Source organism: Drosophila melanogaster, chromosome 3R (genome assembly GCF_000001215.4).
Source record: "Drosophila melanogaster chromosome 3R".
Lineage (NCBI taxonomy): Eukaryota > Metazoa > Arthropoda > Insecta > Diptera > Drosophilidae > Drosophila > Drosophila melanogaster.
In genome coordinates, this window is record NT_033777.3 from 17869626 (window position 1) to 17895370 (window position 25745).

At 45.1% G+C, this 25745-nt stretch overlaps 2 protein-coding genes across 19 annotated transcripts in view; one reads left to right on the plus strand and one right to left on the minus strand.

Annotated features, from left to right (window-relative positions):
- tinc (tincar) overlaps nucleotides 1–2882 on the plus strand; it is a 60967-nt gene extending 58085 nt beyond the window's left edge. For all 5 annotated transcript variants that reach the window (NM_176509.4, NM_169780.5, NM_176511.3 and 2 more), the window contains one exon: nucleotides 301–2882. In NM_176509.4, the coding sequence (NP_788686.1) occupies nucleotides 301–1146 (846 nt within the window). In that variant the 3' untranslated portion in view covers nucleotides 1147–2882. The remainder of the gene's footprint in view (nucleotides 1–300) is intronic.
- Nucleotides 2883–3122: 240 nt separating this feature from the next.
- The window catches only part of Rim (Rab3 interacting molecule), a 43831-nt gene continuing 21208 nt past the window's right edge, over nucleotides 3123–25745 (minus strand). Inside the window, exons 8-25 of one of the 14 annotated variants that reach the window (NM_001260231.1) lie at nucleotides 24280–25277; nucleotides 22915–23161; nucleotides 22476–22781; nucleotides 21269–21882; nucleotides 21036–21173; nucleotides 20836–20970; nucleotides 19970–20155; nucleotides 17796–17918; nucleotides 16524–16916; nucleotides 15979–16322; nucleotides 12476–15057; nucleotides 12151–12276; nucleotides 11553–11802; nucleotides 7864–8041; nucleotides 7634–7801; nucleotides 7442–7573; nucleotides 6159–6322; nucleotides 5416–5920 (exon numbers count right to left, since the gene is read on the minus strand). In NM_001260231.1, coding sequence (NP_001247160.1) covers nucleotides 6266–6322; nucleotides 7442–7573; nucleotides 7634–7801; nucleotides 7864–8041; nucleotides 11553–11802; nucleotides 12151–12276; nucleotides 12476–15057; nucleotides 15979–16322; nucleotides 16524–16916; nucleotides 17796–17918; nucleotides 19970–20155; nucleotides 20836–20970; nucleotides 21036–21173; nucleotides 21269–21882; nucleotides 22476–22781; nucleotides 22915–23161; nucleotides 24280–25277 — 6977 coding nt within the window. In that variant the 3' untranslated portion in view covers nucleotides 5416–5920; nucleotides 6159–6265. Of the gene's footprint in view, nucleotides 5921–6158; nucleotides 7574–7633; nucleotides 7802–7863; nucleotides 8042–9152; nucleotides 9373–11552; nucleotides 11803–12150; nucleotides 12277–12475; nucleotides 15058–15978; nucleotides 16323–16523; nucleotides 16917–17795; nucleotides 17919–19969; nucleotides 20156–20835; nucleotides 20971–21035; nucleotides 21174–21268; nucleotides 21883–22475; nucleotides 22782–22914; nucleotides 23162–24279; nucleotides 25278–25745 lie in introns of all 14 variants that reach the window. The other 13 variants (NM_001260237.2, NM_001260238.2, NM_001014630.4 and 10 more) reach the window with 13 other exon arrangements.

Genomic DNA, 25745 nt, shown 5'->3' on the forward strand with positions numbered 1-25745 from the left:
GACATGGCCTGCGGATTGGGGACCTGGTCTGGGGGACAGTGGCAGCGACACTGTCCGAATTAGTGCTCCGGTTTGATGGATGACCTGGAAAAGCAGGATGGGGCGAAGGGAATAAAGGCTGTCTACCCGATTTGACTTGATTTCGTTTTCACTTGCAGGAGGGGCCACACTGAAGCAGAGCCCCTACTGTCATCTCCTAGAATCTCTCATTATCCCAGGAGCTCCTTTACCACTTTCACTGACTCCCCACTCTCTCTGTCTCGCTTTCTCTCTATTTTTATGTTTGTGCCCCATTCCCAGATTGCATCCAGTTCCACACCCCGTTGCCTGCGTCGCGCCGATTCGGGCGTTCCCAACGAGGCGTTGACACCGCGCAGCGACACCACCTCCACCACCGAAAGTACCAACACCACCTCACCGCCGGAACGCGCCCCCTCCGAGTCCTCCAGTGGCGTCCACTCGGGCGAGGAACGTGAGCTGGAGGTCATCATCCGGCCAAGGGCCAACAGCAAGCCGCCGCCACGCCCCCCACAGCCGCCGATCCAGGAGGAGCCATACGGCCGCTGCACCAACATGCGCATGTCCAGCTTCAATGCGGATCCCGCCGCCACCTCGTCGGCGGTCATCAATAGTGCCACATTGCCGCCGCAGCGTTCTGTGCCGGAGCAGAAGTTCGACTATACGGCTCACTGCAGCACAATGCCACTGCCGGTGGGCTGTCACAGCCAGCAACTCGCCGGGAGCGGTAATGGCTATGCCTCCACCTCGGCAATGACCAGTTCCATGGGCGGTGGCGGTATGCCACCACTGCCGCCATCGCAGGTCTCCAGCTTCATGACGCCCAACAGTATGCACTACGCCAATGCATCAGTGGCCCTGGGAAATGTTAGTGGTCAACAGCAGCCGCACACCACGCTGCCAAATGGAGTGCGCTACTCCAATCCGCACTTTCTGCGCCGCCTGCCGCACGTGACCAAGGCGGCGGAGTCGCCGTACGGACACCTGGGCTACGGAGCTGGTCACCACGCCTTCGCAAAGCTGCCGCACGAGACGCATCCCACGATTCCGGAGGATCGCGACTCCGCCAACTACTCGATGGCCTCTGACCAGGATTGCGGACTCTATGTGACGGCCCAGCTGCACTAGGATGGCAAGGGATCCCACTTCATTTATACTATGAACTTAGACTTATTGCAAAGAGCATTGCGCACCATGTATTAGCCCTTAAAGTCATAAGTTAAAGTCTGATTGCTCTGCGGCATGGAACATTATAAAGTGTATCGAGTGTCGTGGTGCAATCGGATTTTAAATCCATAGCCTTAACCACTTGCAATACCGCAAGTCCCTAGGTCCCGTATCGCCCTAAGTTAGCCTCTCGGTTTTTGTACAGCTCCGGGCGCCCAGAGAAGCCATACCAAATCCACTAATCTTCCAAAGGATCAGCTGGTTACCGGACCCCAAATGAATTAAATTATTCCTCGTTTGCTTTGCCTTGACGATGATCCACTCAAGTGTGTAGCGCTAATTGCCACCCAGATGACCCACTAAAAGAATTGAGAATTGAAGCTTAACTATATCTACATCTAAACTGCATCTACATCTACGGCTAAATCTAAATCTAATATATATTTATATTTATACATGCTATGCTCGTATACAATGTGTAAGATAATAAGCTAATCGAGTTTAAGTAATCAATGTAAACTAAAGTTTATCATATCATATATGAATGAATATCGATAGCTAACTGTAAGACCCTAAACAAATATTAATGCGAAAAGAATAAAATATCATAGCTCGATCATGTGCAAGCACTCAAAGTATTTTCCCCTAAGCAATTTCTCTTATCAAACAAACGAAAAATGGAATGAACAAAGGCATACGAATTTAAGCAGCAATTCTATGGTTTTTATTGTAAGGTTAAACTGTAAAGTGGTACATCGTAATTTTATGGCACTAACTAGCCAACACGTTATGCTTCAGCTAGTCGGCATAGAGGATAGACACCCAGCAAGGCTTTGGCATATGTATTTTCTATGGTCTCTCAACGCTTACCGTTTAAGATGAATGTAAAATGTAATGTAACAAAGCGACAATATGAATACTATCTAATGTATGATACGAATGAATACTATCCACACCCCATACATATCTCACACGCACAAGACTTTTGACCTCATCCTACTGCACCCGCTTATATTTGATTTTGATTTTTGTGCCCCGCGTTAGTAGATAAATGTACTCCTATTTTGGATCGGAGGCAATAATTGCTCTGGTATCATATCTAATATAAAGAATGGATTCAGTTGCTGACCCTTTTGGTAGAGCATTACTATAGCCGGTCGTATTTATTTTTGTTGTCAAGACTGATTAGTAATATAATACATTTTGAGAAGCACACCCAGTCACACAGAACTTAAACGATCCGAAGATGGCTTGAGAAATTCATAGCATTGATACGATAGTGGATAGGCCATAAATATAGTTTAGTATGTCGTCATTAACTTGGTTCCTTTGAGAAACGCACTAAACTATACGAGATATGAACGGTTAAGAAAGAACACTTTTGTAAAATAATTTCCAATTAATTAAAGAAGAATTATTCAAATGAAATATCCAAAAGAGATACTAAGTATGCCCTTTAAGAACATTATAAACAATTGAGTTATAACCTGGGTCTATTTTTTTGCGTAACAGAGCAAAGTCTGTAAATGAAAGTAAGGTTACGCCCATTATCCCAAGATATGGCGCATGCATCTACAAAACATTTATATTTCACAATATAAATTAATAAATGTTTAAATTATTTATATATACAATATACGAATTAAATGGTTTATCAATGGTAAATAAAGAAATACCACCGCTTTATGTAAAATCCCAAAAACCGAATTTTTACTATGGGGAGATAATAAATGGGGTCCAATTTGAAAGGAATGCCAAATGGTATCCACTTTTCTGAAAAGATGTAATAAAACACACATTTATCCTTTATTAGAAAACAATTTTTAATGAATTTTCTTTTGTTTTGTTCTTTAAATGTTTGGTTTTCATTAAATTTTCTCTTTAGTTTTTAGTTTTACACAATTCAAGTTTCTGTGTTCATCAATATTAATAATGCTCCTCTCCGCAAATTTAAGTATAATTTTAGTTTTGTGTTTTTTGGTTTTCTGCTTTTTTTTTTTTTTGTTTTTACATATTCATTTCACAGTTTATTGTCGTTTCTCGACCTTCGATTGTTGTCGAGATATTAAAATACAATATAAGGTGTTCGGGACGCCCAACGAGAGCGCAGTCCTTTGCCTTTTTAATCAATTTTGTTCAACATTTGCAATAAATGATATATTCTCGTGTTGTTGATCTTGTGTATCGTGTATTAACGTCGCCTGTCATTCGAATTGAACTTAGTAAATAGCATTTTGTTTCTTGTATTGGTTGCCTTTGAAATAACTTGCCATAATATATCATTTGCTTCATTAACATTTTCTATATGCTTTTGTCTTTGTTGTGACTTAAATGTAACGAATTCTATAGGAATCCTAATAAGAATTTCTGGTATGACTGTACGGTTGGAATGCCCATTACGAAATATTTTTATAGCACTTTTCTTCAGCAATTTGTATCTGTTTTAAACCAATTGATTCCGGAAAGGGCATTTAAACGTCGACCTGGCCGAAGTTTTGTATTTCTGTTCGTCCTTTTGCTGGATTGCTGAGTAGTCAAAGCCACTTGAATGTCTTGCTGAAGGAGAGCAGTGGAAACAATATAAAGGTCTAGAGATAGAGAGAGTTTTTTATCATAGAAAAGTTCGTATGGGGTTCGTGGAGAGCGGAGTTTACAAATCTGATTATCTATAATGTATGTTATGTATCTGAATGTATGTTCCTCTGACTTATATATCGTATAATTAGTTGCTGGAAACCTCGCTGGTAGTTTTACTTTTCTCAAATATCTAAAGCGCGTTATCCTCCTCATATACCAAATGCTCGATGCGCGACTTTTTTGTGATTTTTTTGCAGCAACATTTTGAATGCATTGTCCCTGTGTTTCGGCATTTCATTACGTATCTCTAAGTTGTTTAGTTCTGATCTAGGAAGCCGCTGCTTGGATGGATATGCACATGTCAATATATTATTTAACTTTAGCTCAATCTGTATCTGTGTCGGTATCTGTATCTGTATCTGTAGTTGCAACTGTGTCTATGTATAGCTAGCTGTATGTATCTGAATGAATGGACGGAAAGGTTCAACTCAATATCTGTAGCCATGAGTAAAAGCAAAACAAAAAAAACGAGCACTAAACAACTGGATAGGAACAATAGCTAGGTGTCTCATAATCCTCCATAGTTATCACTCTGCACTCTGACCTATGACCTAAATTGTATTTATAAAAGTTAACTGCTCCCATCCATCATCTGTCTGCAGGCCAATGATATGTTTGCTTCTCCCAAGGAATGCATTGCAAAATGTTGCCCAAAAGAATGCCAAAAAAAAATATCTGAAATGAACTCGCAGTAAATTGCAAACTAGTTTTGGTATTCCGTTACACTTTTCCATTTTCCATAAATATAAATACGCTAATGTATGTACGTGTACGTGTGTCTTTTTGGCAAGCAGGTAACGATTTTTACAGCTCACACTATTAACTTGAAGGTACTTGATGCGTTTTCGAGGCAAGTTGATTGGAACCAAGGCGGCAAAAGTATGCTAAAGCAAGCGACTAGTGAAGCGAGTGGAGCTACAACAAAATCGCGATATAGTTTATTTATATAGGGAGATAGCCTTCCATTGCTCTAAGTTAAATTAAACGAATATGTATTCTGCCTCATCGCCGACGTCAAAAACTCACGCATTTTGGGGTGACTGCGTAGATTTTTAAAGTGGCGCAGAGCTAACCAAAAGCTATATAGCCTAAAATCGGGGAAGCGGTAGTTGGTAGTCGGATATCCGGATGTGGTGTATATGTAACGTGTGTGGATCTCCTATGTACAGCTTAGGTTCAGATTTTGCATTATTATTTCTCGTCTTTCTGGCTTGGTAAATATTTGTTGTTCATTTTGTTCGATTAATACATATCTCATGTCCCATCTCTTTAGTTACCTAATCTTAAGCTTTAACTTTATCGGTTTTATCGTAAGTTAGGCTTATTTAAGTGTTAGTGGTTCTTTGCTTGCTTAAACAGTAAATATATTTATGTATATATCGATTTATATATGTATGTATATATACTTAAATAACTCCCGTCTCTGAAAATCTATAACTCCCTTTACTGATTTAGATTTAGCTATTTATTCAATAAACAATTTATATCCTTCTGCGTCTCTGCTCAGGCTAAGGCTTAGGCATGACTGACACTAGCACTTGAACTTTATCCACCTTCTCCTTGTTCTTTGTTTTGTTGTTTTTTTTTTTTTTTGGTTTTTTATGCTTTTATCAGTAATAGTTTAAGTAATAATAATCGTAGTAATCGTATTACGAAAATAATAGTGATCTTAGGTGTGTAATAAAAATTATTTTAAATATGCATAATTTACAAGTATCCTTTTGTCAAATGTTATCCGTTATATATGTGTATATGTATATATAGACTGCCTTTACATTTATCATTTAGCTGTATTCCGTAGTTACGTCTTTAAACATTTTACTGCACTGCTCTGCTCTTGTGTTCTCGTTTCTCGGTTCTTTTAAATGCATTTGTTTTCATGACTTATAAAAATTAGATATTTCTCTTTGTTTTATATTTTGTATTACTCCAAAGTCTTTCGCCGCCGTAGAATAGAAAAACAACAGATGTGGACTTAGCTTAGGCCAGCGACATGCCGAATGAGGATCGGGCGGCCTCCTCTGGAATCCGCCGCTGCAGGATGTCCTTTGGTCCTTTGCTATTTGGCTGCCGGGCTGACAGCACTGGCGAATGGTTACTGCAAGGATATGTGGATCGATTAGCTTGCAATTTAACTGGGCTAGTGATTATCTGTGGGTGTTGTTAATCGTTTTTCGAACAAAGTGGATTAGTAGCGGTTTCGATTTGAATCGGGTTATACATATCTTTTGTTTGTGTAAAATGGCAAAGTGGCGTAATGTGTGTATTTCTTTTTTTAGCACTAGAGGAGTAAGCTTGAATTGATTTAAATTTGTTATTGATTTGGGTGCACTTACTGAATTCAGTTCAGTTTAAGGTTCGCTTGAATTGAATTGTGCTTGGGTGCTTAAAGTGTTTTCGTTGTGTTGGCTGTTTGTTTGGGTGTCGATAGTGTTGGAAACTGTTATTCGCCGGGCTCCTCCATAATGACTGATTCGCCAGCCCAAACAATCGGACGACCCTGGGGTGTGGTTTTAAAATTGGTTGGTAACAACACTGGTATTTCCTTTATCATTGCAATAGGTTAACAAAAGAGCTAGGCCTAGAAAATTGCTATATTATGTATGTATGTTGGTTACCTAGCCAGAATTTGCCATTTTATGTTTCGAAATGTAGTTATTGTGGGTGTGTTATACCAAAGCTAAGTCAAATTGTGGTGTTAGAGCAATTGAAAGCAAAATATTACGCATACGTAGTGTGGATCGTAAATAATAATGATTCAAAATGGATCAACTGGATACTTAGTTACGCATGCACTAGGAAAATGCTAAGCAAAACAGTTTAGTGTTCGGTTCGGTTCTAGTAAATTGATTTTGATTGGGTAGTTGGGGATAGAGAAACATACCTATATGAGTATTATACGAGTCTATGTGAAAACTACGTTGAAGTAACGGTAACTTTAACGGTAACGGTGATTTATGGTGACTTGCGAAAGGTTATTTTCGTATTAATTTGGTATTGCAGTTTGGTATTTTTGATTTGGTTTGCTTTCGATCAACTCTCCATTCAATGTTTCAGTTTTAGTACACAATGCGAATTGGTTCATTCTACTTTGCCTCATGGGAGTAGTGTTCTTGTGAGTTTCCGTGAGTTTAATAAGCTTTTCATTTACAGGAGTGCGTATGTATATTGTATATTGCTAACAAAAAACAACAAATGCTTTGATGTTCAGTATTGTATCGGTTTAATTTCAAATTGGTTGGCTGGACCTTTGAACTGATCTTTTGAGCTGGGGATTTCTTTTTACAGGTGTTTTAAGACTGATTACACTACAAAGCTAAACAACTTTTGTTCTTTGTAACTTGCTATGAACAAAACGTTGAGCTAAATACTATATAAATATATGTTCTGTGTGTTGACTTATATAAATATATGCAAGTGTTATTTGTTTATCAAATTTGCGATTTGCGAAATTTCTATTATACTTTTGTTTTTGTAATCTTGTACGATTTGAGTTTGAAATAATCTGGTTTTTAGTCGAGTTTCAGTTTAGTTTAGTTTAGATCTAGAGTTTGAGTGAGTCGAGTGAGGCTATGGATGAGCGCCTAGAGCCTAAGCCTATATTAGTGGGACAACTGACCAGTGAGGTGGTGCCAAAGAGCTTGTACCAGCCGATCACGATATTCGACAGATTCAGATCGTCGAGCATTATCTGCGCCACGCCCATAAACACCTTCTTCTCGATGCGGCCATAGTCGCCCCACACGGTAATCTACAACATAAATGATGTAAGTATATGATCAAAACTTTATCCATATTAATGAGAACTCACCTGTAGTATGCAACCGGTGTAGGACTGCTTGAATACCAACTGCTGCTGATACAGTGGATCCAGGGTGCGTCGAGCCGAGGAAGTTTTCATCTTGTCCACACAGCGCTTTCCCGACACTAGGTACACCTTAACATATGGAGCAGGCAACATTTTTGATTGGGCTTTTTGCTGGGGATCACAGATAGAGTGTTAGAAAATCATAAGATGCTATAGGAATGCGTCCTACGTACCTGTAAGCCCCTGGCCCGTATGACCTCCACCTCCAGACAGCCTTTTTGGTGGCACAGCGATAGCTGGATGTCGCCCAGCGAGGGAGCTCCCAGCACCTGGCGACCAACCAGTTGACCAGGGCCCAGGCCATCCACGAACTCATTGAGGGCTCCATCGTTGCGCAACGAAGGGGAGAATCTATGTGAGGGGATTTTGAATGGGTACGGGTGGGGGTACAGTAAAGAAAGCACTTTAGTACAGCGTCGTTGGTGATATTTCTTTGTATCATCTCTCATCTCAATTTCTTGTTTAAAAATTAGGTAACAAAATTTACACAAAGAAAGGAATTTGGTTTTCAGAGAAAGAAATAACTCTTTATACACAGGGAGTTGTAGAAAGACAGTATATGTTGTAGTTTCAGTTGGTGGTTGCGATCGCAACTGTTCTGTGGTCTGAAATGGATCAGTGTGGTTGGTTGAGAGGTGGTTTCGGTGGTGAAGGTGATACTGAAGGTGATACTGGTGGTGGTGGGTGCAGTGGAGAGAGACTAGTGGAATCACAGTTCGATGTTGGCATGCAAGTGTCTTTCGTTTCGCGGAGCAAAAGTGCAGAGAGGGTAAGACTAGGGACAAGAAGTTTCTAGCCGAAACCTAGGTTATCTAAATAGAGAGAAACAAGAAGAATGGTTTTTGTTTTTACGATTTACAAAGCTTTGTTCGGTGATCGACTTTATATAATCCCTTCATTTACACACACATCGATAAGTGAGGATATCTTGTTATATACATATATATATACTATAGATATTGCTGAAAATTATAGTTAAAATTAAGTTTAAAAATCACAATTTATACACATTACAAGACAGAAAAATACACAAACAAGTCGAAGAATCAAACGGAACTCAAGGTAGGAAAAGTGGAATACACTTAGAGAAAAAATGTACGCAAATGCAGGCTCGCTTTCAGCGGTTTCTTTTTTTTTACGTTCAAGGCGCACGCATATAGACATCGATAAAAAAAAGTTGCAGGATGAAATTGTTTTGTTGTATTGTAGGAAAATTGGAGATGGGATCGCCACACAGATTACCATATACAAAAGCCAATGGATAGAGAGTTTTATATTGAGCTGGACAGTCGGAGTGTGAGAGAATAGAGTCAGAGATTCAGAGTTACAGAGACAGGAACAAAGACAAAGACAAAGACAGAGGCAGGCAAGATAGAGGTCCTTCGGCCGGAAAGGTGATACTATGCTTGATAATAGACTTGCTATGGCCAAGCGGCCAGGCGGATGCGATCGGGAGACTTACGATGAGCCCTCGGAGCTAGTGATCGAGTGAATGCTGCCGGCACTGTAACGTGTCACCGGAGGCACCGGCGGTACCTCCACCGACCGCTGGATGCTGCCCGCCGAGCCGCGCGACTGCCGCTGGTGGTATGGATGTGGTGGTGGTAGTGTGATATGGTGGTGACCAGCGGAGCTGGTCGAGCTGCCTGCTATTGCGAACTGTGCCTGGTATTGCTCTTGTTCTGCCGGAGACAACAAGACATATTTATACAGATGTGGTGTGTGTGCGCGTATATACAGGGGGTGATCTTAATCGGGTATGATCAATTGTATGATCCTATCATGTGGCAATATCTAGACATTCAAGAGTTATATGGTCGAAATATATAGGCCCACTATGTACAACTATATTATGGTTTATCAATGAAATATGATGTATCAAGAGACTTCTGGATGTTTAACTAGATATTTTGTATATCTCTGGTATATTACACAAGAAAGTTTTCATCTAGAAACTCAATAGCGACGATGTAGGATTGGTGAGATTGCGACGTTGGGCTCTTGGAAATCACAAATCTCGAACAGCGAAACCCCAAAAGGAGAACGAGACAGAGTAGAGACGTAAACGGAAATCGGAATACAAAATTAGGGGTAAAATCAAGCGAGAACTCCAACTGAATAACCATAAGAACAAATTATTATAGAGAACACATTATATGTATATATATATATTTATATATCAGCGAAAATTCATCGAAATTAGTGGCGTAAATGGCAACAACAATTGCGATGTATAACTAGAAATCAACCTGTCTGGTTGTGTATTACACATCTAGTTTTTATAGTATGTTAAAGCTTTCTTATGATTTATATATATTTACTATGCACTTTTTGTTCCACTAATATTGTGTGCAATGCGAATTTGGTTTGCGTCTTGATTTTTGGCCAATTTTCTGATGATGTTTCTGGTTGTTGATAATGCAGCTGTTGTTTGAGCTACTTGTTGTTGAATTTGTGGTGTGTTGGTTGTTGATTGTTGTTATTGTTGTTGTTGTTGTTGTTGGATGTCTTTTGACTTTCTGTGACAGAGCTCCCTGTATACATACTTAGTTATCCGAATCGTATTTGCGGTAAAACATAATCGAACTGAAGGAGAATCTTGCGGGAGGCAGATGATAAACATTAGTTCGTCGGCGGAACTCAACCGATCTACGGTTCCTTTTTTACTTTTTTTTAATGTAATATTCTTTGAAAGGGGGGAGATTCTGCGCGGCTGTGTGGTTGCACTCCGTGTTGGGGATGTAGACTCTTACCGCTTACAACAAAGAGCCGTAGCTGAACCCAAGTATCTAGCTTTAGGCTTTAACTATGGCAATAACTTATTGAGAGGCTGCAATAGAGTGGTAGTAGCTTGGTATGTCGAGTACGAGTGGTTACGAGAGAGAGAGAGTATATAAGTAGGTATAGGTTGGCTTAACTCAATGCATGCAAATCGAATAGAACGCTAGGATAATAATAAATGTTGTGTGTTTTGGTTATATAAAAATGGCATTAGCAATCGGTACGGCTTAGGTTAGTAATAGTACATAGAGTATGCTGCTACGAAAGTAAAATGCAATTGGGGCGCAGCCACACCGACGCACAGTGCGTGCGAAAAGTGTGTGCCACGTGTGCGCACAGGCGAAAGCTTTGCTCAAGAGCCGGCATTTTCCGGAAAAACTGCGGATGGGCAAAGCTTTCGGTGTGCCCCGCTTCGTTTTGAAGGGGGCTTCCCCATTTATAGGGGTTACCCCTTGTAAGCCTAAAAATACGTATCGACTTTGGATTGGTTTGTTGGTTCTTGGTTTATTGGTTTATTTGGGTTGGTTGTTCTGGTTCTGGATAAATTTGTATTGCTGCGCCTGCGCTTTAAAAGGATATCGGGGGAAATAATAAATCAAGTTAACTTGGGAAAGGCGGGTTACGTTAAAAGTTACGTTAAAGTTGGTCATGCCTGCGAAAAATATAGACAAAGAGAGCTTTGGCTGAAGCTTTGGCAAGAGAGCGCGCGCGAAAAGTCAGAGAGCAAAGTGAATGAAAAGCTCTTATATCTAGGGATTGAAGGACTAACATCCTGTGTGCTGAACGGGAATTTGTTTTCGGGTTGGGGATATCTGTTACCGTTACTGTACTGTTACTGCCTTACGGTTACTGATACGACTAATGTTTATCATCTCAATCGATAGCTTGACTGGCATTAGCTTCACTCGTTAAACATATTCGCTTTCCTCCTCCAAATAGGCAACTCAAAACTTAAAAAGAAAGTCACAAAACGATAATCAACCGAAAAAAAAAACTGATAGCATAGCATAGTAGAGTAGAAGTTTAGAGTAGAGTAGAAGAGAGTAGAGAGAGAAGATAGTTTGGAGTAGAAAGTGCGCACCTTTCCCCGCCGGCACCATCGCCGAAGAACTGCTCGATGGCGTCCACCTCCGAGGACGAGCCGCGGGACAGGCCGCCCCCGCCGGCACCACCTGACCCACCGGCGGCACCACCGGCACCGCCGAGACTGACGCCCAATCCGCCACCGGTTCGCAGTTCCCGCGTTATATCGCCGGGCAGCACTTCTTCGCTGCGGTGCACCGTGAACGAGTTCTTACCCTTCTTTCCAAAGCCCATACGTCTTTTACGACCTTCGAGTATGGCATTTTACACAATTTTAGTATGCTTAGTATTACTATATAATTGGTTAGTTTGGTTAGCTTGGCTATATGGCTATGGTTATGGTTATGAGTTGGGTTACTGGTTAGTTGTTAGTTGGGCAAAAGCAAAAACGAATGGCAAAGCAATGGATCAAAATAAGAATATATATATGGGCTGCTCCTGATGGAAATCAAATTCCAAACTGAGCCTACAAATAACTGGGCAAATGACGAACTGATTGATTGATTGATTGATTGACTGGCTGACTGAGCAACACAAGGCAACGGAACGAGAACGGTTAACGAGCGCAAACAGAGAACGGAACAAAATCGCCCTACCTGTGGCCGAAAGCTGCGACGTGGAGTTCGATTTCTTGCCCATGCCGCTGCCTCCTTTCGGGGATCGCTCCTGGTCGACGCCGCCGCCCTTCTTCCGATCGTTCGCGGTGTCCGAGAGGCTGCCATCTGTGAAAGGACATTAGTTGCATATACAAGTTGAATACATTTGAGAAATTATGGATTCTTAAGGGCATTGTAATTACATCAACGATGTTCTGTTTTTATTAACATTGTTTTTGGCTCTCTTAGGCTGTTTACTGCCTACTGCTTACTGAATATTAGTGGAAGTTTTCCCCCATTCCCCACTGGGTGTCCTTTTACTCACCGACTTTATCTTCGGCACCTGCACCCTCCGCTGACTTGGAGCCACCAGCCTCTTCGGCGCCGTTCTTGTCCTTGTCGTACTCGCTAAAGTCGTCGTCCAGCATAGCATCGATGGCATCCCAGTCGATGGCGTCCAGCGGAGCATCAGCGTCCGCGTCAGCATCCGCGTCAGCATTAGCGTTCGTTGTTGTGGTTGTTGTTGTTGCGTTTGGTTCGTTCGTGTTATTCGTTGTTGTTGTTGTTGGATTTGTGGCAGTTGTTGTAGCATTTGTTGCATTTGCGGTTGTCGTTGTCGCAGCATTCGTTGCATTCGACGATGTTGTGGTTGTTGTTGTTAATGTGGTTGTTGGATTCGTGTTTTGATTTGTGCATGTATTTGGTGGTTGTTGTAGTTGTTGTTGTTGTGATTGTTGTTGTGTGGCGTCGAGCGTCAGGTTGTTGGCGTCATTTATGGTGTTCGTGTTTTGTTGTGGTGTTGATGATGGGGCACGTTTGTTATTGTTGTTGAGATTGTTGGGTGATCCATGAAGTTGTTGTTGTTGTTGTGGTGGTGGTGGTTGGGGATTTGCAAAAGAGGAAGAAGAAGCATTATTAGCATTAGTACCACCGACGACAAGATGCCCAGCAGCGGCAGCAGATGTTGCACCACCGCTCCCACTACTAGATTTCGTCAGCTGCTCCGATGCCATCATCGATCCGCTAATGGCGGTGGTGCCTTCTTTCCCTTTTTGCCTAACTGATTGTTGTTGTAATTGTTGTTGTTGTTGAAGTTGTTGATTGTGACTTTGGCTAACACTAACACTACTCGCTTGGCTATTGTGGTGGTTGCTATTGTGTGTACTGGTAGTGTTGTGTGCACCACCGCTACCCATTCCGTTGCCCTGTTCCACCATTCCCGCTGCCGCAGCATTTAGCCCATCCATTCCCGATCCCGGCTCCATTGGTGAAAAGTTATGGGCATTCTGCGCACTGGGCGGATGCGGCAGATTCCTTCGGCGCTTCAAATACGGTGCCGCCGGTCCGTACAATTTTTGTTGGCTGGTTCGCTGCAAATCCAGCGACATGTGATTCCTGGGATCCGCCAGTCCACGTTGTCGGTGCGCTCCGCGAAAGAGGGACGGAGCCACGCCCCGTCGCGTCCAGCCCACATCCGAGTCGTAGGTAATGGTCACTATCTTGTCATCCGTTACCAGGAAATGCGAGTGGCTCAGCGGATGATTGGCATCCACATTTGCACCCATATAACTTTGTCGAATATTGGTCTCCGATCCGTAGCGTCGCGACATTGCCGCCGTGGGTGAGTAGCTGGAATACGGATTCGAATGGGGATACGGATAGTCTCCAGACGAAGGCATCACCTCGTCCTCGTACCGAATTCGACGTCGACCCCAGCTCTTCGTGTGCAGATCATCGTAGTCTAGCGACCGCGATTGTCCTTCGTGAAAGAGTCGCCTTCGCTCCAGCTTCGGTTTCTTCAGGATCGAAGTTGGTTGCGCCTTGGCCTCCGAAATGGGAACGGCTGCCACGAGGGCATCTTCGCTCAATTGGCGCGAAAGGCGTAGCACTGATTGCGTGGGCGGAGGTGCAGGAGTTGCCATTTGTCCCCTGGCACGCCGATGGGCATTTGGAGTGGGCGTGTGAACATGGTAAGTGGGAACCACACCAAGATTCAGTTGCGGTCCCGTTAATCCACCCAGGAAGTGCTGATCCACACACTCGCCGCACATCGCAGGATCCGAAGAGGGTGGCTCCCCATAGCCCATCGGCTGATGCTGTGGGTGCGGATGGGCATCCGCCAGACAGCACGGATCCTGGCAAGCGCCGATTGCCAGACCGGCGGCGGTCAGGTGAAGGGTGTGGTGCGTCGATAGCACCACCGGCTGACTTCCATTCTGGCAGTGGCTGCAGCTCTTGTCCTGGTGGTCACGTACATAGCCCACCAGCGAACTGGGCGTCGTGGAGGTGTGGTCGTGGGCGTGTGGATGGACGCCCGCGGGCGAGGAGCTGCGGAAGAAATTCGTGATGGGCGTGGTAATGCGCTTGAATTGCTCAAAGCTCGGCAGCAGCGGCAGCGGATAGGCAGCGGCGGTGGCTTGTACGTTCGGTTTCAGTCCGTTGGACCGTCGTGGTGGATATATGGTATCGATATCGATGTCGAATGGCTGTGGTGGCAAATGGGGCGATGGCGAGTAGAAGACGGAATGTGGATGTAAATGGGGATCGAGTGGCTCCATCATCTCCTCGGCCATTGTGCCGGGCTCAACGTAGAATTGTTCCACCAATTGGCCGCTATTGGCATCGGTAACCAAAACTTGGTGAGGTGGCTGTATTCCAATTCCCGCCGAAATGGGTGGGGAATCTGCTGCCGCAAGAGCGGCCAGCTGCTGCAGTTGCTCCAGCTGCTCCAGCAACACCAACTGCTGGGCACCGCCAACCGGCAGATAGTCGCAGTCATCCACCTCGATGGTATTGGCCCTTCCGGGCTCCGAGTGGTGCAGCCGCAGTCCGGTAATGGGTTCGCCTCCTGCTCCTCCGAGGAAGCTGTTGCGGACGCCAAAGAGATTGCGCCAGTTGCGGGGGAAGCTAACGGTTATTGCGGACAACGGTAACGGGTGGTATCGGGTGGTAACGGTTGGCAGCGGTGGTAAGTGGTTTGTGGTAAAAACATTTCAGTTTCGAGGCATGCAAGAGTTTAGAAAGGGATCGGATATGTTGGTAGTAATGCCACATATTATTACCAAATGATCGTGATTTATCAATAGACAGCGCTCGTCATGTGGTGAGTTTTGAGAGTGTGGTGGGTTGGTGGTTGTTGTTGAACAATTAACAATGCGCATTCGTGGGGGAAGATAGAACGATTAACGTCCGAGGTCAGCGTTTGTTTCGAGGTGAGTGTGTGGTTTTTTCGATTGTTGTGGTGAGTTGTAGTTGAGTGTTGTTGAGTTTGGTGGTGAGTAGTTGCCGTGTAAGCGTGTGGTGAGCACAGCACGCGAGAGAAGCATTTAAACACAAACACAAAGAGAGTACGCGCGACGATAGCGGCGTTGTTGATTGTTGTTGAGATTTTCATAGAGATTTGATTTTTATTTTAAGCGGTTTGGTTTTGTCGGTTGGTTTGGCAAACGCAAAAAGTAAATGCAGAAAAGAAACTTTATGTTTTCGCTATCGTTTTTCGTTGGTTTCAGTGTGCCCTTCAAGGTGTTAGTGTATCTGTGTTAGCGAGATACTGGTGCGTGTATATGTGTTCAAGTCAAAGAGAGAGAGTTGGGCGGTAAGCGCTCCGATTCTGATACCAATACTAATTTAGTGGGATTTTAACTCGCATCTACCACGCAGAAAGTTAATATGTGTTAAAGGAAGACCAATGAGCCAGAGCGGAATTTCAGCATAATTTTGGCAGCGTAGCTTGGCATAGTTGGCTTACTTAACTAATAGCTAATGACTTGGGCTCGACTGGCACTCCTCCATACACCTCCTCCTCTCCTCAGTCTGCCGCCCACTTACCTGAGTCCGCGCGACGTGCGCGGTCGCTCCGACTGCGTGGAGAAGGCGCTGGAGGTCACGCTGACCACCGACTCCATGTCCGAGTCGCCGAACTCGCCCATAAAGTCCTTGTCCGGCGATAACGAGTGCCTTGGTCGCATCCGTGCGTCCATAGAGTGCAGGTCGCTGTCCGACAGACCCGTGTAGTGGCGCTCCCAACCGCCCATTCCGGTGCTGCGGTAGGTGGCCTGGTGGTGCGGCTGCCGTGTGCGGTGCCGCCCGAAGCGACCACCCGAGGCCAGCCGCTCGTCGAAGTCCTGACCCAGTCGATCTCGCAGCATCGCACTGCGTGAGGTCTGCGGCACCTGGAGTAGAAAGAGCGGATGTTGAGTTGTCTGCAGATTTTGTAAACCAGTTATAATCCGAAATGCTAGGAGTTTTTTGGGTATTTGTATTGTGTTGCATTAGAAAAATTAAACATACTATTTGTAAAACGGTGTGGCATATATAACCATCATATATTATATCCTTTCATTTTTGACAAATCATCCCATATTGTTGGTTACCTGTGGTAGCTGCCTCTTCTTTGGAGATCCCGTGGGCGTGGCTGTGGCCGATCGCGACTGGAATCGCTGTTGCTGCGAGGCAGATGCCGCCGCTGAGGACACACCACCCGGTCCCTGGTAGACCGATGGGGCGTTAGGCGAGGAGCCGTGTACTGGAAGCACTGGATAGTCTATGTAGCGGTCGTCGGGTGGCGACAAGGAGCCCCGTCTGGGACTGGTGCTCCGATAGCCGTAGGCGGGTCCGCCGGAGGCCGCTCCTCCTACTCCGCTGCTGTGGTAACCGTCGCTGGGTGCCGCCGAGTGACTCCGCTGGCTGAGGCTCATGCCACCGGGACCGATGGCGGAGCCGACACCATTACCACCTCCGCGACGATAGTAGCCGGTGGCAGAGGCCTGCTCGTGGTGCATCAGATGGTGGCATGGAAAGTAGAGTGTGGTTTAGTGGTGCACCCTTGGACCGAAGCTCAGTGATCCCCGCACGGGGGATCCCGCAGGGATTCTGACAAACATTCGGATTAGAGCTTACTGACTAGGTTTGAGTGAGTGGTATCTGGGTGGTTCATGTGGTTTTGTGGTTTTGTGGCAGGCATTAAAAGTGTGTTTGGTCTTTTGTGTGTGACAGTTTTTCGTGTAATTGATTAACTGTTACTGCAACTTCTACTGGAACAAAAACACAGGTAAGTTCATATAGATATATATGATAAAACGTAGGAGCTGAGTTAAGAGAGCAAGAGATAGAGAGCCAAACAAATTGGTTAAAAATACACTTTCGAAACGAAATCAATCAAGATACATTTAGAGCCGCACACGACTTGTTAGCTTATTAGTGGGTTATAAGTATAATTAGTTAGGTTTAGTAAAAGATTAGCATAAACTCTGAACTGAAAGTGCAGTAAGTTGGCAGTGGTTTTGGTCTAACTAAGACACTAGCTAAACTTGTGGGAATGGTCAAGATATGTTAGGACTGATTTTACGATTGAGTCGAAATGTGACTTTCGAATATAGGTTTGTTTAATGTCTAAGCCCAACAGGGCTGAAAGTTATGATGAACTATTTATTATCTTTTAAAAGCAAAATAGTATTTACATTTAATGAGACTGTAAACCGTTTGAACTCTGGTCCTAGGAATTTTTTTCAGAACTCTACCCCAAGGTAGTTCCTAAGTTAATATATACCCAATTGCAGTGTTTTCTTTGTCTGTACTGTTCTGTTTCTTGTTTGGCCTTTTGGCCATTTTGTTGGGTGGTTCGTTAATTTAGCTTGGGTGCAAACCTGATTGTGGTAACTTTGTCCAATGCCAGATACAGTGCGGTAGTCGCGGGCCACCATCCCGGCCACCCGTTTGCGGCCCTGGGGCGACATGTCACGTCGGGACCGACGCTCGTTTAGATCGAGCTGGATCGTCATGTTTGGGTTTCGGATTGGAGGTCGGAACGCAGGGTTTTCCAACGGATGGGTGGGGGTGGTTGGATTTTGGGGTTTATTTGAGTGAGGGTTTTGGAATCGAGAGAAAAAGAAGGAGCAGACAATAGAGAAATTTACATATGATCAAAATGAATGGAGAGTTTGGAGCACAGTGTGATGCTGTTTTTAATGTGTGGGATTTCAGATATTGCGTTGAAAATATAGACCTCATACATTGTGTTTGTGTGGGAGTGTCTCTGGGTATTCAGTGGTTTATCGGGTTATGTATTCGATTGATTAACTCAACTCACATCAAGTATACGCAATGCTACACACACTTAAAGCTACGGGGTGAAGAAGCCACAAGGAAAGCGGTGGAAAGAGCGTTTCGCAAGTGCTAAGTGATGGATAGATGGACTAAAGCAGTTCTCTACCAGGGCATGCAAAGCGGTTTTAAGTTTTCAAGTTTTCAGGTGCTCTTCAATGGTTTTTTTAGTTTGATCGTGGAACTTATGACAGAGAGATAGTTTTAGAGTTTAGAGTTCAGAGATAGCCTTGGGCAGTATGTGTTCTCAAGTTTACACGGTTTACACGGATTCTTAACTTAAAGCATTTGGCTTATATGACTTAGACTATATTAACTTTCAACTTAAATGCAATAGTTATCGTTATCGTTAGCTGAAAAGACGCGACCAAGTAGGGCTTAAATTCGATTTGGGCTCTTAGAACAGAGAGAGTTAGTAGAACGACAGTTTAGACTTCGAAGAGATAGAGGCAGTAGATCGAGAGAAAGAGAGAGAAAAATTTAACACACGCACAACGAAACAACGACACCAATTAGTTGAATAAAGTTTCAAACGAACTAAAAATACACCATGATAACGAAAATACTTTGTACAATTGCTGGATGGTGTCATGTCTTGTTTTGGCCAAAAAAAACATGAACAGTCGGCATCAGTCCGATTCTGTCCCTGACCATGAACCAGTTAGAATGTGTGTTTGTATCTGTGTCTATGTTGGTATTTCTATTTGTATATGGATTTGTGTCTGTGCATGCGAACTGAGAACTGATAACTGACAGGAACAGGAACTGGAACCGCAAAATGGAGCCCTCTGATGGAGCACACAGGATGGTCATGTACGGTATGGGTTATTCTTTTCTTTTCGTTTGCGATTGCTGTGCTGGCTGATGGTGATGCTTATGCTGATGCTGCTGCTGCTCATGGCATGTGATTTGTGAGTTACAGTTAGAAAAAGCACACACACACAAAGAGGGAAGAAAGATAACAAACTATGGGAACCCAAATAAGCACACACAGCTCCACAGAATTTTCGATTCGCCGAAGACTGTACTCTCTTACGTTCATTTGGGCGGACTAAGAAACTTTTTAATTTTTTTTTATGATTTAATATGTCAAAGGTTAGGGTGAATTTTCACAAATCTTTCTTCAAATGTAAGATGTTTTATAGATAAATTTCAACTAAGATGACATATTCGTAATTATAACGCAAAGGTTTTAGATATCAATGTATCCTTTTCCTCTATGATTAAGTTGCCTCTCATATTTTTTTTGAATATTTTCCAAGTAAGAGTATACAGCCTTACTTACGTCAAATGCTTTGTGGGCATTTGCGTGTGTGTGTGGCTTAGTGGGTGGCTGGGAACGGAAATGTTCGCTTGTTTGTATGTAATGCATGTATCTGTGTGTGGGGCTGAGTGCCACTGGAAGTTGGCAAGCTGCGATTGAAGTCTAATGTATACACGTGTCGGTGTTTTTGGTCCTCTCGCTCTTGTTGTTGCTGTCAGTTGTTTTGGCTTGAATGAGACCTCCCCGTTTCTCGATGTGTACTATATACATATGAAATAATAAAATTGATTCGATTTCTGTAACTCCCGAAGCTTGTTTCTTGTGTATGTGTCCTATATGGTGCTTTCGATCAGTGTAGTGTTGCTCTGATGTTTGTTGTTCAGGCTGTTGTTGTTGTTGTTGTTGTTGTTGTTGTTGTTGAAGTTGTTTTCAAGTTGTTGTGGTGGCTGTTACCTCTAGCAGGGGCGGCGGACTCGCTGAGCTGCCCATGGACGAGATGCTGGCCCCCGGAGTCATTCCATCGATGTCGCAGTCGGACGTGGTGTCCGAATCACTAAGGCGCGACATGGTGCTCGGCGGTGATAAATGATCTGTCGGTGTCAGTATCAGGCCGTCCACATCGCTGCCCTCGTCACGTAACTGTTTTCGTTGTTGGTTGTTTAGTTGGTTGGTTGTTGTCATAAATTTTGCGTCGCAATGTTGTATGGATAATCGCACGTGTTGTTGTTTTTAATGATGTTATTGTTGTTGTAGTTGGCAATGGTGGGTGGTGTTTTTTTTTTTTTATTTGGGTGGTGATGTATTGGCGGGTGCACGACAAAAAACCAACGAAAAAATAAACAGATTATGACAATGCGGAGTTAATAATTTTGTTCAAACCGGGCAGCTGCTGCGGGGGGGCTGAGCAGGGTGGGTAAAGGACATTACCAGGCTGATTCTGGCCTTCACTTTCATCCATTTACCTTAAATCTTACGATCTTAAGATACAAAGCTATTAGGAAATTTACGAGAGAGACCTAAGAAAGTGAAGACTAGATCCACCACAACATCGAGCTTTACAAACCAATGAACAAAAACAAATAATTGTAAACAAACGATAACATTTTCCATTTGACTTTTAGCCAGATTTGTGTTAAGTTTTTCACTCGCCGAAACTTCGTTCGTAGAACTGAACCTGAACTCTGTGTGTTTCCATCGATTTCATTTCATTTTCTTTTCAAGTGTTTACCAACACCTCTTTAACAACCAGGAAACGGAAACGAACGAACGCAAAATGGAAACCAAATGAACGAACTTAAAGAGCCGCGGCCCACACATACGAGATAGGAGGTGTCCTGGTGGGGCTGCAGCTGATACCACTCGGCCTCGTCGTCCAGGATGTGGTGCGCCAGATCGATGACCACCTCGCCGATGAAGTCGTTGGCCCCGTACCGCACATAGTCCCACAGCGTCACCTTTCGAATGGAATCATCTCGGTGGATTAAGCATATAGAGGTGCTCTAATGTGGGGACAACTCACCTCGAGCAGTCGGCCGTTGAGATCGCAGCGCCTCAGACCCGAGTAGACAAAGGTCTGGCCCCATCGGGGTTCGCAGGTGGTGCCCACCGTCTTCGTTCGCCGCTTGGATTTGTGGCTTCGATCGGGCAGAAGGAACACCTTGCATAGGAAAAAATAATCGTTCATTTATAGGTAGATAATTAGTTAACATATAAAAACAATATACAAAATTAAATCTTAATAGTTTCACTCACTTTTGCATATGGATTGCGGCCCGCTCCGCTCTGGCGCAGGGAGAGTCCGGTGGCGCAGACCAGGGTCACGATCAGCTGCAGGGTGTTCTGGTCGTAGCCAAGCTTCAGCTGCAGCCGTCCCTCGATGGGGATGGGCTGTGTGGTGGTGCCGGAGCCGCTGCCCATGCCGATGCCACCGCCCACCCCGTGGCCTTGCAGGTGGGCGGCGGGCGGACCCTGATGCTGGTGCGGATGCGGAAGCGGATGCTGGTGCGGGTGGTAGTGGTGCGGGTGCGGGTGGTGATGGTGGCCCGCCGTCGTTGTGCCGTGCAGGCCGCCAGGGGCGGAACCGGAAGCGGACGCCGACGCGTGGACGGGGCCGTGGGCGGAGGCGGGGGCGTGGACGCTGCTGGTGCTGCTGCCGCTGCCGCTGCCACTCCCGCTGCTGCTATGGCTATGGGTGCTGTGACTTGGTCCCAGGCGTTGCGTCTGCCCGACGCCGCCACGTTGCCGGAGTCCTGATCCTGATACCGATCCCGGTCCGGAAACACTGGTGTGGATGTCCGGCGAGCCGGGCGAGGTGATTAGCACGCTCGGCTTGTCCCGATGGATTTCAATGGCCTCGACCGCGGGAGCTGGAAAATGGTTGAAGCCAAGGTTATGCTTGGGAATATGCTTGGTATTCATATAAATTTGAGTTGCGGTTAAGTCGAGTTATCATGTACTTTGTGGTATCGTTAGATGATAAGTCATAACATTGTGGTTGCATTCATGGAAGTGACTAAGATCTTTGTTGTTTACCCATCAGTTTGCACCACCATACACACTTGACACTTGTTCATTCAGGAAGTGAAGATAATGACAACAAATTTATCTTTAATAGACTTTAATTGAATTTTTATAGGTTTTATTCTAATTTAATTATTGTGGTTATAATATAGCGCATGGAATAACCTGTGGAAGTTCCTCAGCTTAGGCATCGTGCTATTATTATTTATTTTAGAAATCGTTGGAGGCAATACGAAAAATAAAGGTAGACTCTCATATTTTCCTAATTAATGAAGGTGTTGGCACCTCTAATTTTGCATTGTATTTGAGGATGTATTTGGAAATTAAGGCGAAACATTCATTTCTATCACACTTGTTCACGCTCTTCCACAGACACACAATCCCTATAGAAACCGCCGTCATTGGGAACTATACATACTATATGGATACGGTATAGTACCTTTGCGCTGCAGATATCTTCCCCCGCTGCTGACCACCGCACTGCCGGCCATGCTGCTCGCCAACCCGCTGTGCGGGAAGTTGGCCGAGGAGCGGCGAGCGGGCACACTGTTGGCGGATCCGCCGGAGGCTCCGCTTATGGGACTGACGTTGGCACTGCTGCCGCCACTGCCGCCGCCGCTGCCGATCGGCCGGCTGACAATCAGTTCCACCTGGGCGTCCAGGCGACTCTCGTCGATGATGTCGTAGACCTCGTCGGCACTCTTGTTGTGCAGGCCGCGGCCATTCCACTCGAGGATCTCGTCACCTGCGCCGTCGATCGATCGATGGATGAGCGTTGGATGAATGGCATGTAGATGTTTGAGCACAGACAGATAGAAAGAATAGAGAGAAAAGTCAGAGTGTAATGCGATGGCTGAATGAAGTGGGATGCACATTACCTGGTCGAATCCTTCCCTCGAGATCGGCCACCGATCCGCGCTTCACCTTCTCCACAATGGCCCCGCATGGACCTCCTGCTCCTATAGCTGCTCCCGTTCCCGCTCCCGATACCGATCCACCCGTTGCGAGGGGCTGACCGCCGTTGACCTTTAAGCCTAATATATCCTCCCCATCATAGTATTTACGCAATATCATATGCCCGATCAGGCGAGTATTGTCCGCGGATGTTTGCCAATTCACCGGATTCTATATGCGCAGCGATCGATTTACGATTTACGTGGGTGTGGTGGTTGGGATGGTAATTGGTTTGATTTGGTTTGGTGATTGGTTATTGGTTATTGGTTATTATTATATTGGTGGGATTGGTGGTTTACAGTTTACAGTTCGGATTGCGGATGATCGTGCATAGATTTTGGTTGTAAGTAGTTGGATGTGGTGTCGGTGGGGAGCCATCGTATGCGGGAAGTAGAATTGTTTTTAGTTAGCTTTTTGCACTGCTTGAAACGCCTTAGACATACAGCTTATACCCTAGACGTAACTTACAATTAGATTTGGTCAACGAAAACATATGTATATATAACAGTAGAAAGTAACAGTTTGTACAGTTTTTTCACATTCAAGTTTTTGTTTTGTTTTTTTTTCTTAGAGTCTAGGAACATGTTCTACGCAATCACGGATAGTTGGCATAGCGCATAGATATAGATACATAGTAGTTTTATTGGTATTCCTACTTGTTTTGAGAACACACACGATTCAAGAGTTACCTCAACCTGAGGTACGGATCATATAAATTTCGAATGCTAAAAAAACGGTGTGGGTTAACGACATTTAGCAATCATGCAGGGCGTGCTAAGGGGTTGTTCGGATTTTTGGTTTTTTTTTTTGGTGGAGATTCATGCAAGCACAACACTTAGAGGTTTGTAAAAAGTCGGATTATTTTGGGGCATGCAAGATTGGTTATTTGTGGGTTTCGAATATCGCTGGGTTCTAGTTTTTGAAGTGAGGTTGTATGCTGAAATTGTCAAGATGTTTGTCACAATAGCTGGAAGTTAGTTGCGAGCTGGGAGTGATAACCAAAAACGATATCATTGCTTGATTATGGTCTGGGGTTTATGGTTACTTTCTGGACATGACAAGAACAACAAACAGAGAAAGTTGGTGGGATATCTTTTTTTTTTTTTTTTTTTTTTTTGGATTTCATGGGGTTACTCCCCACACAGACAAACGGAATGTGGGCTTCAAAGGGGGAGAAAGAGACAAAGAGAGAGACAGAGAGAGAGAGAGGACTCTACACAGACACAATGCATTCTTGCCCATCTTGGTTATATTTTCATCTTTCTTCTCCAGCTGCGATCTGTGTGTACCTTGGGCCCATCTCCTCGATTCGAGTCCTCGCTGCTGGTGAACGTGCTGCTGGTATCGATGCCCGAGTCCTTGGTGGCCGAGTCCTGGCTACCCTGTCGCTCGGCTTCCCATCGCGACCAGTCAGCTCCACCAACTCCGACGGCATCCAGGCTCTTTCCACTGCTCAATATGGTGGCTGCACCCACATCCACAGCCGTAGAGGGCAGGATTGCCGTGACTGGGGGCAGTGAACTGCTGGCCAATATGGAGGCCTCTTCGTCGTGGGCATCGAAACGCACCGTCTTCTTTATTCTGCGCTCGGTGAATCGTCGCGAATCTTGTGCCGCCGATGAGGAGGAACTGGTGGCCGGTTCGTCCCAGTAGGCAGCCTCCGTGGAACTGACGGAACTGCTGCCACCGCCGCCTCTCGTGGCGCCCAGCAGACCACCACGCTGGCTATTCCGCGCCGCCTGACCCTGGGCATCCGCCGCTGTTGCCGCCGCTGCCGATGCCATGGAAGCCATGGATCCCGATCCCCGATCGTAGCCCGATCCCGGACCAATCACAATCTGCGGCTTCGATTGGGGATAGTAGCTGCTGCTAGTGGTGCTGCTGCTGCTGCTGCCACCGCCGCCGGCGGCTGCCAAGGGCGGGGCACGTCGGTAAGCGCCAGCAGCACCACCACCACCCGCTCCTCCTGGCCCTACGCCTGCTCCGCCGCCGGAGAACTGCCGCTCGTGGTTGCTGCGGTTCAGCGAGTTGCGCTGCTGGACGTCCAGGCGAGCGGTGCGCGTGAGAGGATACTGCTCCAGGCGCTCGCGGTGCTGCAGCTGCAGCTCGTAGCGATCCCGCTGATCGGCGGAGGCGTACAGCCGCTGGGTGGCGTGCGACAGGTGGCGGAAGTCAGCACCACCGACACCACCACCACCACCACCGCCGCTGCTGAGCAGATCCCGTTCGTTGAGGCTGCGCTGCTGGCGCCACGGATCCAATGAGGTGCGCACCTGGAGGCGCCCGCCTGTAGGGGTGGTAGATGTTGATTGGGTGTGGCTATAAACGCTACTAGGGGTTTGCTCTTCGGGATTTTTTTGGGGGTGGTTCAGGGGACTCTGGGATGTCTTTGGGGGTTTCTTGAGGTCTCAGGGGGGTTCGGTTTGGATTAATTATTCCTGGAAGGGGACTGCGCCGCTTGCCTGCCATAGTTTGTTGTCCTTTTCAGATGTTTCAACAAATGCACACAATCATAATGGTAATCGATCGGTTGAGAAAGCAAAAGTTCAAAGCAAATAAATACGTATGATATAAGACTTAGTTTCGTGGATCAGCTCGGATCCAGCCTTGTGAGTTCGATATAATGGGGAAAATGGAGTAAGTTCCTGATTTTTCGAAAACTTCATAAAATAAACATATTATGCTAAATTTGTGAAGTTGCATTTTTAACTCGAATTTAATTGGCTTTTGTAATGAGTGTATGCAGTAGCTTTCA